Source organism: Salvia splendens, chromosome 6, assembly GCF_004379255.2.
Source record: "Salvia splendens isolate huo1 chromosome 6, SspV2, whole genome shotgun sequence".
In the NCBI taxonomy this organism is placed as follows: Eukaryota; Viridiplantae; Streptophyta; class Magnoliopsida; order Lamiales; family Lamiaceae; genus Salvia; species Salvia splendens.
The window spans coordinates 10,585,657-10,602,641 of NC_056037.1; the positions used below are offsets into that span (position 1 = coordinate 10,585,657).

General features: G+C 41.5%; 3 protein-coding genes across 3 annotated transcripts in view; 2 read left to right on the forward strand and 1 right to left on the reverse strand.

The window, feature by feature from the left end:
- Nucleotides 1-16,985, forward strand: part of LOC121809841 (protein translation factor SUI1 homolog 2) — a 51,102-nt gene that overhangs the window by 23,982 nt on the left and 10,135 nt on the right. The window lies entirely within an intron of this gene.
- LOC121809836 (microtubule-associated protein TORTIFOLIA1-like) lies at nt 6,349-11,391 on the forward strand. The gene is made up of 6 exons (XM_042210642.1): nt 6,349-7,252; nt 7,632-7,820; nt 8,832-8,934; nt 9,048-9,622; nt 9,707-10,585; nt 10,899-11,391. Exons 1-6 carry the CDS (start codon nt 6,581-6,583, stop codon nt 11,094-11,096), a joined length of 2,616 nt encoding a protein of 871 aa, XP_042066576.1. The 5' UTR covers nt 6,349-6,580; the 3' UTR covers nt 11,097-11,391.
- On the reverse strand, nt 12,373-16,626 carry LOC121809839 (polyadenylate-binding protein RBP45-like). The gene is made up of 7 exons (XM_042210650.1): nt 16,292-16,626; nt 15,419-15,890; nt 13,515-13,570; nt 13,310-13,440; nt 13,138-13,234; nt 12,912-13,061; nt 12,373-12,714 (listed from the first exon to the last, which is right to left on the reverse strand). The coding sequence occupies exons 1-7, from the start codon at nt 16,547-16,549 to the stop codon at nt 12,712-12,714; spliced, it is 1,167 nt and encodes a 388-aa protein (XP_042066584.1). The 5' UTR covers nt 16,550-16,626; the 3' UTR covers nt 12,373-12,711.

A 16,985-nucleotide genomic window follows, 5' to 3' on the forward strand; every position in this document is an offset into this window, starting at 1 on the left:
GCGTTTTGTCTGTCTATGTGCGTGTCGTCTCTTACAAATGTTACTGAGGTGTCTTGTTCTTCGAAGGCTGATCCCCTTTTTAGAACATATATAAGCCAACGATTGTGAGTCAAAGCTTCTAAAGAGGATACAAGACCACAATTCAGCTTAAACAAGCAGTTCGTCTGAAACGAGCTGCAATAAGCTAACGATTGCGAGTCAAAGCTTCTAAAGAGGATACAAGACCACAATTCAGCTTAAACAAGCAGTTCGTCTGAAACGAGCTGCAATAAGCTAACGATTGCGAGTCAAAGCTTCTAAAGAGGATACAAGACCACAATTCAGCTTAAACAAGCAGTTCGTCTGAAACGAGCTGCAATAAGCTAACGATTGTGAAGTCCAAGCTTCTAAAGAGGATACAAGACCGCAATTCGGCTTAAGAATCAAGCACTTCGTCTGAAACGAACTGCAACGAAAGTCCGATTCCCGCGATAAAACTTGCCTGAATTAGGACAAGGGAAAGTCCGATCCACGCGATAAAACTCGCCGAATTAGGACAAGGGAAAGTCCGATCCCCAAATTAGGACAACGGAAAGTCCGATCCGAGCGATAAAACTCGCCAAATTAGGACACAAGACGAGTCCGGTCAAAGATGTTTATTTCATCAGACCAAAGACGAGTCCGGTCAAAGATGTTTATTTCATCAGACCAAAGACGAGTCCGGTCAAAGATGTTTATTTCATCAGACCAAAGACGAGTCCGGTCAAAGATGTTTATTTCATCAGACCAAAGACGAGTCCGGTCAAAGATGTTTATTTCATCAGACCAAAGACGAGTCCGGTCAAAGATGTTTATTTCATCAGACCAAAGACGAGTCCGGTCAAAGATGTTTATTTCATCAGACCAAAGACAAGTCCGGTCAAAGATGTTTATTTCATCAGACCAAAGACGAGTCCGGTCAAAGATGTTTATTTCATCAGACCAAAGACGAGTCCGGTCAAAGATGTTTATTTCATCAGACCAAAGACGAGTCCGGTCAAAGATGTTTATTTCATCAGACCAAAGACGAGTCCGGTCAAAGATGTTTATTTCATCAGACCAAAGACGAGTCCGGTCAAAGATGTTTATTTCATCAGACCAAAGACGAGTCCGGTCAAAGATGTTTATTTCATCAGACCAAAGACAAGTCCGGTCAAAGAAGTTTACTTCATAAGACCGAGGACAAGTACGATGAAATTTTTTTTTTTCGCTAAGCTGTAAATACAGTGTTAGAAGCGAAAACAAAATTTCATTTTCAAATCTTGTTCGGCACACAACTCCGCTACCCTACAAGATGGCGTTACGCTATTACAAAGGACTATTCTACTGTCCAGGGTTGCTAAAGTTGAGCCATCTATTCACAAAATCCTCGTGAAGCTGAGTTCGGGCGTTCCAGGCAGCTGCAGAATAAGCAGGTCGACGAGATGCTCTAATCGACCTGCCACCTCTTCTCTGAGCCCGGGAAGCCCTAGCACCTCGGCGGTGAAGAGTCTCTTCACGAAGCATTTGTCGATCTTGCTCACTCATAATCACAGCTCCTCTACGAACTTCAGCCTGTTCTCGTCTTGACGTTTCCGGCTGTTCCAGAGTTCGTTGCTGACTTGGAGTACGGTTTTGAGCAAGTGAATCAAGGGTTTGAGCTGGAGTATGAACATCTGTTGGCGGGAAATGCCTAAGGAATCTCTCGATTGGAGGACGCCGGGAAAGAACGATGTCGTACCGAGAAGCCCAGCGCCGCAATGATTTCACAACTTGTTGGCAAGCCGAGCTCTCCAGCGCATTGTTCCTCCGGAGTACATGATATTCCTCCCACAGTTCGTCAACTCGTTCCTGAACTTCTGAGATGGTCATTCCCCCACGCCTGCTGATGAAATCCTCATACGCAGTCCTCTCAGCCACGGCGGTATTCAGCTCGGCCTCCAGATCCTTCTTCTCGGACTCTAAGTCCCTATTATCGGCCTCCAGCTTCATTGAACGAGCCAAGAGTTCGTCATTCTTCATCTGGTCAGCTATAGCTCTTTTCTCAGCTTCGTCTAAAGCCGAAGAGTACAGCCGCTTCCAGTGAAGTACCTCCAGCTCCTTGAGAGTTAAGAATACAAAGCAGCTATGTCAGTTCGGCATTTCAGCTTACCGAGCAGGTAGTAAACCACAACAGGAGTAAGAGAGTACGAAAGGCTATACGAAGACACAAGAGCAGAAAGAAGAATTTTTTTCATTCATAAGAAAAAATTCTTTCTATACAAGGAGGGCTTCAAGGCCATTTTACATAAAGGAAGAAACTAAACTAAGAGAAGGGGGGCGAAATCATACTTCGCTAGCTTCGTCTCCGCCTTCTCGGTGAGGTTCAGCTTCCTTCTCCTTATCTGCTTCAGCTTCAGCCTCTGCCTCCTTGCTCTCCCCAGCCTGCTCGGCGCCACCGTAGCCGATCTGCTGCGCCTCCTGATCGGCCTGCTTATCGCCGACCTCCTGCTCCAGCGGCTCGGCCTCACCCTCTCCGTTGTAAGTCGAAGCGGGTGAAACGGGTCCCACGGAGGCAAAGATAGCCTCCAGGTTCTCGTCCCGATCAGCTCGACAACTCCGGACTCGGTCTGCAGAAAGCAGGACCGAGGATGAAGCGAGCTCCTCAAGGAGCGGCAGATTCTGAAGCCGAGCTGCTATCTCTCGGCTATACAGAGGCAGCACGACGTCGGCCCCCTGCTCGCCCTTATCGGTAATTAGCCTTACCAGATCACCGACAAAGGCCGAGAATTGGTGGCTCAGAAAGAGTTTCTCCACGAAAGCACGGAGACCCTCTCCTTGGGCAACCACGGCGGCAGCATCCCTCCGTTTCGTCTGCTCTCGCTGGATGACGAGCTGGTTTTTGGCAAACTGAGCTTCATCCTGGGCCGAAATCCTAGCAGCTCTGGCTTTCTCAAAGTTTGCCTCAGCCTGCTCGGCCCGGTGACAAGCAGCCGCCAATTTCCTCTGCATCTCAGCATAGTCGTTGGACGCTTTGGAGAGTTCGACGGCGACGAGCTTGGAGAGCATATCGTTCCTCTGAAAATGGATAAGGAAAAAAGTCAACAGAGGGCACCAAAAATACAGGACAGAAGCCAAGCCAAAGAATCAAGAAGACTATTCACCTCGGCAAAGTCCGTGGGCCATAAAAATGGCTCACAGATATGCTCCGAAGGAGGCGCCAAGACCACGTCTTTCTCTGGCGCTCTCGGGGGCTTCTGGGTCTTCCCCTTCCTACTTGCCGAAGTCGACTCCGGCTTCTTTGGACCCGAAGAGGTCTTTTGCCTCTTCGGATTCTTCTCGGCATCAGGCGCCGAGCTGGTAGCCTTCTCTTTCTCCGGCTCCTTAAGCTCGGAGGATTTGCGGCTAACCTTATTCAGCATGAACACTGCCAAAAAGCAAGAAAACAAGGTTAGTTTTCTTCGTTAAAGCAGTAGAGCATAAAGATAAAGAGAAATCCTCACCCTCGGCCTCCTTGTCCGAAGACGAGATGTCGAACACGACGTCGCCCGTGACGAGCTCAGACTCCGTGTATTGTTTCCTAACTATGGGAATCTTGTTGAGCTCGCCATCGAGCTCGTCCAACGGTTCAGGCCGAGGATGACGGATAACGGACTTCGGCCCTCTCCAGGGAAAACTAGGAGCCGCGGTCCTATTATAAAAAAAGTAGCGATTTTGCCATTTCGGCCATTTGGTTTTACAAAAGGCCCTAAAAGGCTGTAAAGGGACCAAGTAAAACCAAGATCCCTTCCTCTTAAACTGGAAGAAATTAAGGATTGCCCGCAGAGACAGATCCTTATCTAGCCTACGGAGTTCGGCAGCAAAAGCCGACAAGTGCCTCCAAGAATTCGGAGTCACCTGACCTAAAGGGAGTTGAAAAAAATCAAGAAGCTCTACAAAAGGTGGGGGAAGAGGGAAACGAAGCCCGCATTCTAAGCAGGCTTCGTAAACGGTGGCATAACCCTCCGGCGGGTCGTTAGCCCTATGATCATCGTCGGGAACCACCGCCTTCCCCCCGGGAAGAAGATATTTTTCGTGTAGAGATATCACGGTGTCCTTACTCAAGACGCTGTGAAAGTACTCTACAGTCTTCTCCCCGGACTCTTTCCGGCTAGAAGACCCCTTGCCCCCTTTCCTACCGCTACCTAACTCGGAAGAAGAAGAAGAAGACATGGTTCTTACTCTTTGCAAAATCTGAAGAAATTCTGAAGATATTCTTGAAAGCGGAAGGAAATTTTTACGCAAAGGAGATAGAGTGCAGAAGAAGCAGTCGCAAAAGTGCTTCAATGATGAAGAAGGGAGGTATTTATCAGATTCGGCGAAGATTTCAAAATCGTCGCACCGTTTCGAATCCCACCTTTTCGGGATTCAACGGCCGGATTTTACTGTCGCATTTAATGCAGTCACGTGCAAGGCACGTCCCCTGACGACAGCCTCCCCCGTACCTTTATCCAGAATGCCGAAGTGACTCGCTTCGCCGAAGTGATTCACTTCGTCTTTCGGGGGGGGGTAGTGATGGGGTACGGACTAAACAAGCCCAACAGCACCAACGGCCCATCAGCCCAAAGCCCAAGGAAGAGTATGAGTTCGGCATTACCAAAGAGTTCGGCCTCAGCCTACAGCTCGGTAAAAGCCAACCAATCAAGCTCTGCTCTCAAGTCGGCATCAAGCTCCCAGATCGGCAACCAAAGCAGTTCGGTCTCAGTAAGAGTTCGGCCTCAGCCTACAGCTCGGCAAAAGCCAACCAATCAAGCTCTGCTCTCAGGTCGGCATCAAGCTCTACTCTCAGATCGGCAACCAAAGCAGTTCGGTCTCAGTATTCGACCGAACAAGGAGTTAGTGGACCCATGCAGGATTTCCACAACTTCCAACACACCCACTACCACGTGGTGTCAACTCAGGCCACGATCGTAGGCCGTCACCTACGCTACATCCACGATCTTAGGCCACGATCTCCACGACATCCACTACCTAATAAATGGTGCTGCATGCCACGATCTTGGTCTTATATATAAATAGAACTTAGATCTGGTAGGAAAGAGGTTAAGCTCTCTAGAGATAAAACATCATATAGCAAGTCTGTGTTGTAAGCTGTAAATCCCAGATCAAGCAATACAATCTTGCCCTCCCTTCTTCCCGTGGACGTAGATTTACTTCAGTAAATCGAACCACGTAAATTCTCTGTGTCGTGATCTGTATTTTCCTGCGTTCACTAACATCAGAAATTCGCGGATTCATCAGATTGCGTATTACATTTTCCTTTATTTTAATATCTTATCCTAATTCATTCATGCACAAATCTCCTACTATTTTGTGTATTTCTTTAATTTAATATTACTATTAAAATTGTATACTAAATATGAAATGGTTCATTTACAATGTCTTGAGCGAATTACAAATTTCTTTTTGTTGTGTTATGAATACTTTTTATAATTAGATTATATTCTTATATGTAAAAATATTTTTATACTTATTATTTACTCTATATTCTTTATTTTAATTTATTTAGCTTTTAATATATATTCAATATTTAAAAATCTTTTGTCCCCACTAGTTTAGTATAAACTACTACTAGTATTCAAGCAAATACGGGTTGCTTTTAGCATCTTTATGGTTGGCCTACAAAAAGCTTTAAACGAGAATTAAAATTTGAAGAGGTAGGAAGTTGCTAAAACGTACTCTGACTCCTGACTCGCTGTCAGGGAAGGTTGCAACTTGCAGCGGCGGTTAAGGTGGTCGGAATGCTGGGCGGGAATCAGAGAGATAACTGAGATTGGGGAAGAAGGATTACAACTTTTAAGCTTGGGTTCATTATAAAAATGGACTTTTGCTTTTTGGCATTATTTGATATGGGTTGGTTAATTAGCACCTGCACAATTATGTGGAGCAGACATAAATATGCACCCTTTCGGTTTATGGTGACTACTAGTATTTGATTACGGAAGAATTATAATCAATTGAGGCTACTTGGATATTTATTTCCAATAAATATGTGATGATTAGTTAGATTCTTATGTTTGTGATTTTAATGTTTTGTTTTTATCCATATTAAAGGAAAGGAGGTGATTGGATAGCTAAATCATTTTAATTCCAATAATTACTAATTTATATTCATTCTAAATTGCAGAAAATTCTAAATTCTAATAATGTAAATATAGTATGTTCCATATTTAGGAAAATCAATATTTATTTTTAAGATAGAAATACTCGATTATTGTAATATTTATCAAACAAATTTGAAAAAAGTAATTATAATTATGAAGCCCGCGTTTCAAATACTCTCCAGTTTTGGGTATTTGAATTTGAAGGTGGAATCGAAGAAGGGTAATTTGTGAGATGAAATAATTTATGAAAATGAAATCACAGTAGCATCTGGTGTTGGCGTTGGTGTCGGTGTTGGCGGTGGCCCATTTTCAAGCGAGCCACAGATCTCACATACCTCTCTCATTTTGCTTTCAATCTCAGTAAAACCCCACTTCCCTTCCTACATCTCACCTTAATTCCCAAATCTCAATTCCTCTTCAAATCCCTTTCCCACTCCCACCGATTTCAAATTTCCTCCAAAATGAGCTCTCACAGATCTGCCAAACCCCCCAACCAAACCCCCTCCAGATCATCCTCCTCCTCTCTCTCCTCGCACCTCGCAATGGTGGAGCTCAAGCAGCGCATTCTCACTTCCCTCTCCAAGCTCGCCGACCGCGACACTCACCAGATCGCCGTCGAGGACCTCGAGAAGATCATCCACTCCCTCTCCAACGACGGCGTCTCCATGCTCCTCAATTGCCTCTACGACGCCATCAACGACCCCAAGCCGCCGTCTAAGAAGGAGGGCGTCCGCCTCCTCGCCGTCCTCTGCGCCGCCCACACCGACGCCGCCGCCACTCACCTCACCAAGATCATCGCTCACATTGTCAAGCGCCTCAAGGACTCCGATTCGCAGGTCAGGGACGCCTGCCGCGACGCGATCGGCGCGCTGTCTGGCCTCTACTTGAAGGGCGGCAGCGGAGGGGACGGCGTGGTGTCGCTCTTCATGAAGCCGCTCTTTGAGGTGATGAGCGAGAACAACAAGGCGGCGCAGGGTGGGGCTGCATTGTGCCTGGCTAAGATGGTTGACTCTGCATCTGATCCGCCTTTGGGTACTTTTCAGAAGCTCTGCGTTAGGGTGTGTAAGTATTTGAATAGCCCTAATTTCATGGCCAAGGCTTCGCTGTTGCAGGTTGTGTCAAGCTTGTCACAGGTTCGCCTCCTTTTCCAATGTTGGTGCTAGTAGTTAGATTTGAATTGAGGATTGCTGATTTACATTAGCTGTGATGCATCAAATTTGATGTTTGGGTTGACTTTTAGTTCATGTACATTTGGTTTGTGAGATTATAATTGGATAAATGAGGTTTCAGTTCACCGTGTTATCGGTTTGTACAGATAACTTGTTTTGTGCTTGGTTGAGGGAAGACTTTAGGAAGTAACCATTATTCATATGTGCTAAGAATCGCTGTGTTATATTGCAATTTAGCGAATCAGGAATGATGAGACACTTTTGTGCTAGTGTTAAACCCTTCTTGCTTTTATGGCTAGTGTGTGATGCTATAAAGATCTACATATTCTCCCTGCTGTTGCAGGTAGGAGCAATCACCCCTCAAAATTTGGAATCATTGCTTCAAAGTATTCAAGGATGTCTTAACAGTTCGGACTGGGCGACTAGGAAAGCTGCGGCCGAGACATTAAGTGTCTTGTCTTCGAATAAAAATGTAGTAGCAGAAGGAGCTGCTTCAACATTGAATGCACTTGAGGCTTGTCGGTTTGACAAGGTACAAAATACTGCTATGATTTATAGGGATATTCACTGAACAAGACACTAATTGAGTTCTGGCTGCGAAGTATACCGTGTCTGTTCATGCAGTATCTGCATTTCTGGTGTAAATAGTAGTAACATGTTTAATTGCTTCCATTAATTGCCTGAATGATCTCTGCAGTTGACTGCTGAATAAATAATGATGGAACACTTATAATTACTCTCCCAAGGCAGTAGTCTTTGCCCTTTGGGTGGGTGGGTGGGTTTGTGGGTAAATTAAGAATTTGTAACTTGGTCTATACATGTTTATTACTTGTTGAGATGTGATGCCTGATATAAATTTCATCTTTTTATGAACATATCCTTTTTAAAGAAAGCAGGTTCATAGTTCCTGCTTTTTACATATTCTATAGGACGCGTACGCAATATACTGCTATCCTGGTGCATGCAGTAATGGACAAAGATGTTCTTTGTTCTCTCTGAGCCTGATGCATTCACCCCCAGGGCTTAAGATTCACTATGAGTGGAATAGAAATCTCATCATTCAACATATTTTTTAGAGGAAATAATTCTGGCACATTATTGTACTGAACTAGTATGTTTCATTTGCCATTTATTTGAGATTTTTCTGTGCTTTAAGGTTGTTGGTTCTTTATGGTCTTGATTCTTATTTCTCAATCATTTTTTAAGTGTGAATTGTGCTCATAGATTTATTATGCAATTAATGGGACTCATGACATCCATGTCTCAGTCATTTCAAGTGCAAATCTCAGTTATTGAATGCCAAATACCTCGTTTTGCTGTTAGTTTCAGCTACCCAGCATCGTAAGCAGATTAATGAATATGTAAAAGTGCGAGTTAGCTATATTCTCTGTTCATAGATAGTTTCTAGTTTGCACAAAAATGACAGTTGCTTTTTGGATGACCGAAATGGCAATTTTATGATTCAATTACTGGACTCTGTCAAATAACAAAAAGTTGATTGTATGGTAATCCATTCAACTAAAACTGATGCTGAATTTCCCAGATAAAACCTGTTAGAGAGAGTATGAACGAGGCCTTACAGCTATGGAAGAAAATTGCAGGAAAAGGAGATGGGACTTCTGATGAAGCAAAAGCTTCATCTAATGGTAGGCATTAATAGATTGGTCTGATTATAAGTTAAATTCTTTATGCGACTGTGCAGTAGCAATTTCTGTTTCTTGTATTCACAAGGTTCGTGTTCCAATGATCTTCTTGTCAGATGATGAAGCATCAGAAAATGCTGATCAATTGGATAAAAAAGATTTTGGTGAAAGAGAAAATGCAAAATCGCTGAAGGATGCATCCTCTGTATCATCTCCTGCTGATCCGAATCAAAAAGGCAAGGGAAACAACATTCTGGACAAGGCTGTTGGAATATTGAAGAAGAAGGCTTTAACTGAGAAGGAACTGAACCCTGAGTTCTTCCAAAAACTAGAAACAAGAGATTCAGATGATTTGCCAGTTGAAGTGATTCTTCCTCGTAGATGCACCAATCCTTCAAATTCAAAAGATGAGGAAGAGCCAGAATCAAGCTCAGATCAAGAGGGGAGGACTAGGCATAACTACCAAGCTGGTGATGCACCCTTCAAAGGAAACTATGAAATCACTGAGGGAGGAGCTGTTGGTGATCAGCGGGACTATAATCAGATTGAATCCTCCAGTGCTTATTCAGAACTTTCCAGATCTGCAGGTCAATCTGAGGGATTTATGAACAACAAAGGAAATTGGCTGGCTATTCAAAGACAGTTATTACTGCTGGAGAGGCAACACAGTCATCACATGAATATGTTGCAGGTGTTCTTCTATTTCTAAGGACCTCATTCAAAGATGCACATTTATGCATTTGTCTTATTTCTTTTTCTTTCCATTTCGTTCTAGGATTTTATGGGCGGGTCACATGACAGCATGGTTACTCTAGAAAACCGAGTACGGGGGCTTGAGAGAGTTGTAGAAAACATGGCACGGGATTTCTCAATATCATCATCAGGTAGGAGGGGTGGCAGTAGCATGGGTGGATATGAAGGATCTTCAAACAGGTCTCTCAGCAAGTACAATGGCTTCCCTGACTATTCTGGTGGCAAGTCAGGAAGAGGAAGTGATGGACGCTTTCACTTTGGGGAGAGGTTTAATGCATTTGATGGTGGTGCATTGGGAATGAAATCAAGGGGGCCTTCTTGGCGATCCGATGCATCAGATGCTTGGGACTTCCATTCATATGGTAAAAATGGACATATGGGCTCAAGGAGAGCTGGTGGTCCTATGGATATTAGATCTGGAAAATCAGAAACTGAGGCTGATCAAGTTGGTAACAGAAGAGCATGGGAGAAGGGAGCTGCACCTGTTAGGTTTGGTGAAGGACCCTCTGCAAGGAGTGTCTGGCAAGCTTCCAAGGATGAAGCAACCTTGGAAGCTATACGAGTTGCTGGCGAAGATAATGGAGTCAGTCGGGGTGCTCGAGTGGCTATCCCTGAGATGACTGCTGAAGCATTAGGAGACGATGGAGCTGTCCAAGACCGTGACCCGGTTTGGACTTCTTGGAGCAACGCAATGGATGCACTTCATGCCGGTGACGTGGATGCTGCTTTTGCTGAAGTTTTGTCCACTGGGGATGACGTCTTGCTGGTAAAGCTCATGGATAGATCTGGACCCGTTATAGATCAACTATCAAATGAGGTAGCAAGTGAAGTTCTGAATGCTATTTCACAGTTGATCATAGAGCCCAACTTGTACGACATCTGTTTATATTGGGTTCAACAGGTAAGCCTGCCTTTTGCTTGGTATTCTTTTCTCTGTTCAATTATACATAATTCTGTTTGACATCATGCAAGTAAATCTTCTGTGATGAAAATATTTGTTGAAACATAAATATATATTATCTGATTAATTATATGTCATTGTGCATTACTGTAACTTTGACGCGTCTTATCTATATATTCAACTTAATGTTGAAATGTCAGCTCCATACCAATTGCTAGAGAAGCTTGCTTATGATTTAACGCGTGGTAGTTCCACGTAGTGTAGCCCGTCCTGGGATTCTGCATCTTGACATGATTTATTGTTGTGTTGCCAGTTGGCAGATGTCGTTATGGAGAACGGCCCTGATGTTCTGGGCACTCCAATGGAGGTGAAAAGGGAGATTTTGCTGAATTTACACGAAGCTTCTTCGACAATAGAGCTACCTGATGACTGGGAAAGATCAGCTCCGGACCAACTGTTGCTTCAGTTGGCAACTGCCTGGGATATCGATCTGCAACATTTCGGGAAATAACTTCTCAGCAATAATTTTTGGCTTGATATTTCCTTTTGAAGGTCCAATACTGTCTATCAAAACATGCATTGGTGTGATCCCCGAATGATTTAAGTACTCAATACAAATGAGAAAGAAGTGATTGGTGTGGAGTAGAAATTTTACATTCTCTGCATGTGCATTCTGTTAGTAATTTAGATCAGCAGGTTGTGAATTGTGTATGTTACTTTGAAATATTTGAAGATCTTGTGCTATAGTATTTTCTTTAGCGAGACATTCAATGAAGTGTATGATTTATTCATTCTATATTACTACATTTTGGCAGGGCACTGATCATTTATAATTAGACATTCAATGAAGTGTATGATTTATTCATTATTCTCGCATAGTATTACCCCCTCTGTCTCTGCGTTTCTTTTTCAGCATTCGCTTTGAAAAAATGATAATAAATAGTTAAAATGGAGAGAAAGTAAAGTAAATGAGATAATAATGTAGAGAAGACTCCTAAGATTAATTTAGCAAATTAATCATATATGTCTATCATGAAAAATCTAAGTACGCGTTATGTGGACAAATTCTGAAAACAATTGAAGCTTTCCCTTCTTATTCTGATAAAACTATGTGGCTAAAACACAATGGATCCATAAATATAGATGTCCATCGCTCCCAACTATTACAGAATTACCAAAAGAAATATATACTAATACTTATTCTGATAAAACTATGCTACAATGCACTTGACATGCTAGATAAGAATTTGAAGTAGCACAACATGCGTCTAATTTAATGAGAATGAACTACCAAATCATACGTCATAAGTTATGATGGGTTTTCTACAAGTAGTAGAACTTTTTTCTCCAAGTGAAATTCACTCTGCAGCAAGTATAATAGAAAGTATAGAATGTTTCCACCAATAGCAAAATAAAAATCATTTCTATTTTTAAAAAACCAAAATAGTTATTCATTCAAATGGAAGAATCACAAATCTACTTGATCTGGACAAAATAGTTTAGCTTTGCTGCGAAAACAACTGTGTACAAAACCAGTAACTCAAGTCGTTTCTGCACCTTGATAAGCCACGTTAGTTCATAGTAGTATATTTATTCTTACACATTAAATATTCTTTTTTTGTAATGACATTAAATATTCTTTGCTGATATAAAACATTTCCGAACATTAAATCATAAGCTCATAGGAAGTAAAAAAGCACAAGAAATCCTATAGGCCCAGCTTATAAACAAGACAATATTAGCACCCAAAACCAGGTAGATTTTGATTTTATACCTGGAAAGTAGTGTAAGAAATGTAAGCTCAATAACTGAATGATAATCACTTAAACCAATAGCATTACAAGAATTAGCCGCAGCATGTTCAGGTCAGCAGTTTAGCAGAAACAGCAAAGCTCAAAACTAAGGTAAGCGATTGATATGCAACCGATTCATTCCAAACATGATCAAGAACTACAATTATACATGTAGTTTACTAAGAAAACCTCCAAATCAGTGGGGGGAAAAGAGTCAACAAAACCAAAAGAAAATAGCACCAAATATTATTAGATAATAAGCCGAATCCAACTTGGCAATATCACATAATAAGCCACTCAGCAAGGCACAAGCTCCGACTGCTCTCCAGCATATCACTGCAACAATGAAAAATGCAATCAGCCAAATGGCATACATCAAATTCATAACAATCAAATCTATAGAGCTCCATAAACAGAACACATTTCAGAAGATGATGAAGGAAAATATGACGGGCAATAAGTCTGCCAAATAAAGTAGATACTGAAAGTGGGAAAATCTGGCACTAGCTTCACAACACGCAAGGAATCAGTACCTGTTGCGGCTGTTGATAGTTTGCATATCCAGGATAGCCTCCATAATACATGTTTGGGTCCTGTGGTGGAGCAAATCCACCTTGCACCTCATGCCCCTGCGCGTATCCATAGTAAGCACCCCCTCCCCACTGGTTTTGATCTTGCTGAGTCTGAAAAATTAACAGCGAAATCAGAAACCAAATTCAAGTAAAGATGCAGTTAAGTCAGCATTTTTAGACGCTCAACCTGCTTGTTTGAAGGACTGCGTCCCCACGAAAGACGGATATTCTGCCCTCCTAGCAGAGTACCATTTAAGTTTGCTAAAGCTTGCTCAGCACAGGACCTAGGACAAACATTTACAACAAGCAGATTAGTAGGAAGTTGGCACATCAAAGTTATAACTGCAGTATCATGATACCTATCAGAAAACTGAACAAATCCACAACGCTTTCCAACTGGAATTTTCACATGTACTACATCACCATACTGTGAGAATACTTGTCTCAAATGGTCATCCGTCACGTTGGAATCTAGACCGCCAACAAATATCTGCATTTTTTAGGTTACAAGTAAGTTGCATACCGTTAGAAAAACATAGCATAATCAGGGGGAATGTAATGTACCGTTGTATTATTGGGATCACTTTCGCCCTGAGTTCCTTGAGGATTTTGATATGAAGCTGCAACCATGAATAATTGTAATTATTGATGCCATAAAATGATACTATATAAAATATTGAAATCATTGCTGTTATTATTGAGAGACAAATCAAGGAAATACAAAATAGATGGAGAAGATGTTAGATTGTTGGCAGGATATTTTTTCTGAATTGATTCTTCAGTTTCCCACTATATTAGAATTTGCTAAGCACATTCTCATACCAGAATAATAATGCTTACATCCTTTCCGCTTCAAGCATCTTAAGCATACCTAAAGGTTCAACTATTTCCACTTACCAAAAACCCAACACATATTATGAGAAAAATATACTACACATCTCAAAATTCTATTTTGCAGTTTTTTCCAGTAAAAGTGGAAATAAGAAGACTTAGCTCCTGCAGTCCTATTAGAATGCCAACAGAAGACTACAATTACCCAACAAGCAAGCAGAAACAATTAGTAAACATTAACAAGAAGAACCAATCGGGTTCCGATTTCTGTCATTACCAACATTCCACAAGGTAAAATCTCTGCCTTAAAAGGCATGGATATAAAGCTTCTCTAGGATACACTTATTATTTTTTTTAAATGTTAAAACATTTGGCTTTTGAGTCCAAGGTTAGCACCATACTGTACACAAATTTCATAAATCCTCCATAGTCCAGATAACCTACAACTTTACTATCACCAATAAAAAAACAACTCAGAATTTTTATTCTTCCAACAATCAGGACTATCAGGCTGCCTGATCCACAAAAATCAAACGGTACAAATATACTATCAAATGAGTTAATACCAACTTACAAGTCAAGATGCAAATGTTAAGGAAAGTCAGGTATTACATAAAATTTCCAAAATCTCAAAACTCAAAAGACTCCTTAAGCTAGAGTCATCAATACATATCCAGATAAGGAACAATTAACAAGTTAAACTTCAACAATCAAAACAAATGCACACATAAGAACACAGAGCTCTCTGACTCCACAATTACTGCTTAAGCCATTTCAGAAAAGATAAATTGGGAGCGTCTGAATACTTGCTTCAAATACCACTATATCATAATCTCAAGTCATCTCACGGTTATGCAGCAGTTGAACAAACGGCCTCTGATAGTATGTTGATGGAAGATGGCCTTTATACTGGACTTACTAGCACTGCATCTAATCATGGTTAGCTACCAAGAGTAGATAGCCAACAAATATGGTTTATATTGATGCTTTTTCTTTCTCGCTAAACTACAAAAGGAGTTTCAGCTGAGTTAAGAAACTAGCTCCAGAAAACGGTCCACTAAAAAATAAAAGAAAGGAAGACATCTACATTGTTGACAGAGAAAGAGGTATTGTATCAGAAGGTAAGTTCTGTGCAAGAAATGGTACCCAATTGACTGGTAACTTAAAAGGGAAAACTTGTGAAAGTAAAGAAATCTGTAGCAAAACGAAATGCCACAAAGGAATGAAGGAAGCTTATGACATAAACAAATTCAACTGACCTAAACAGATGCCACGGATTATAGGGAATCATTTCAGCTGAAACCAGTCTCAGGCCCCCTTAATGAGAGCCTCTCTCTTCCCTGCTTCGAGACAACATGAGTTTTAAATAAGTCTATCTATGCTTTATATAATTATATTATTCCAAAGCTATTAAAGTACTAGAAGGAAATGCTCGCGTATCTTCGATTTCATAACTACAACACCTTTCAAATCTAAAACACCATAACAGAACTCCACAAGAACAAACTGGGGAATTCGAATATCTAGAGTTCACAAACAACCTGTAAAATTGCATAATTATATAGGATATGTAGCAAACATTGTTAAACCCATTTGACAAAAAATATCAATTATGAAAAAAACAATTATCTGCTCACCGTTCTGAGTTGGTGCGTTCATAGGTTTTTTGTTAGCCGCAGGCCCAATCCGCATGGGCCTAGTTGAACAGAGAACACCGTTCATTTCACTCATAGCATGCTGTTGCTCTCTCTCATCCCCAAACTTAACAAATCCATAGCCCTTCGAGCGTCCAGTGACCCTATCTATAACAACTTTTGCACCCTTAACAGATTGGTAGACAACCTTAAACGTTTCCTGCAGGACATAATCTGTAACATCCCCAGCCAAATCTCCCACGAAAATTGTGTACTCAGGAGAGTCATCTGCACGCTTATCTCCCGCACCAAGACTAGCCCAGTTCAGTCGGAAGCTCTGTTCAGCATTAGGCATCATTGCACCATTATATTGTTGCAATATACTTTCAGCAGAACCATGACTCCTGAACTCCAGGAAGCCATAACCCTCAGATTGGCCAGTTTGCTTGTTGCGAATCACCTTAGCAGATACTAGCTGAATGCGCAGAAAGTTATAAGATCACAAGGAGTTAAAAAACCGGCATGACTGACAAACATGATTCGCAATAAAATTATGTTCAACCACACACATACATAATAGGGGGGAAAACAGAAAAAAAATTCACTCCAAATGCATTTGCAAATCCATTACACTTACACAACCTTGGCGAACCATTACAGTCTATTTTTCTCAACATAAAAACTAAACTACTCCAAAATCCAGACAACAATATTTAATTGGGGAGGGAAACCCTAAATCAATAACCACAGCGCATATCAATAGAATCTCAAAAGAAGTTCAAGTATAGCTTCCATAGAAAAAGCATCTAACAAAAAAAATAAAAATAAACCGTGCAACCACAAATACATAGAATCACAAAAGAAGTTCAAAAATACCTCGCCGGAGTTGTAGAAACAGGATGTGAGATAGTTCTCGTCCATCCAGAACTGAAGGTCTCCAATCCATAGAGATCGAACCTCATCGGCGGCGCCACCAGCAGCTGCGTTGGCTTGCGGCGCACCGTAGTGCTGTTGTTGCTGCTGCTGAGGCCAGAAGTGAGGCGGCTGGGGTGGCATGGTCATCCACTGCTGCTGATGGGGCTGTTGCTGATCCATCCCCATAGGTGGTGGCGCCATTCCTCCAGGCTGCTGCATCGTTCTCGGCTGGAGCTAAACCCTAATTCAAACCACGGCAAAATTGGGGGTTTGAAAGGAGGTCTTTGTGTACTAAACGGACAAATAAATACGATAGGGTTTCGAGTTTCAATCGGTGGATCGCTACTGCAAAATGCCACATTAACTGAAGGCGCTTGCTCAATAACGCGACTTCAAAATATTTTTTATTTCCTTTTTCGTCCATTTATACTTTTCTTAAAGTTTACTGTATTATTCATTTCTCACATACTGTAGTATTAACTAAATTAATTTTATAAACATTCTCAAGTTCCACATTTCTGGCGTGCTAGTTTCAAATTGGAAATTCAAAAATTATACATTGAAACTGAAAATTTCTAATACAAAATTTATACTTCAAAGACTTAATTGCAACTCAATAATTTAACAATGTAATTAATCCGAAATCGAATGAGTT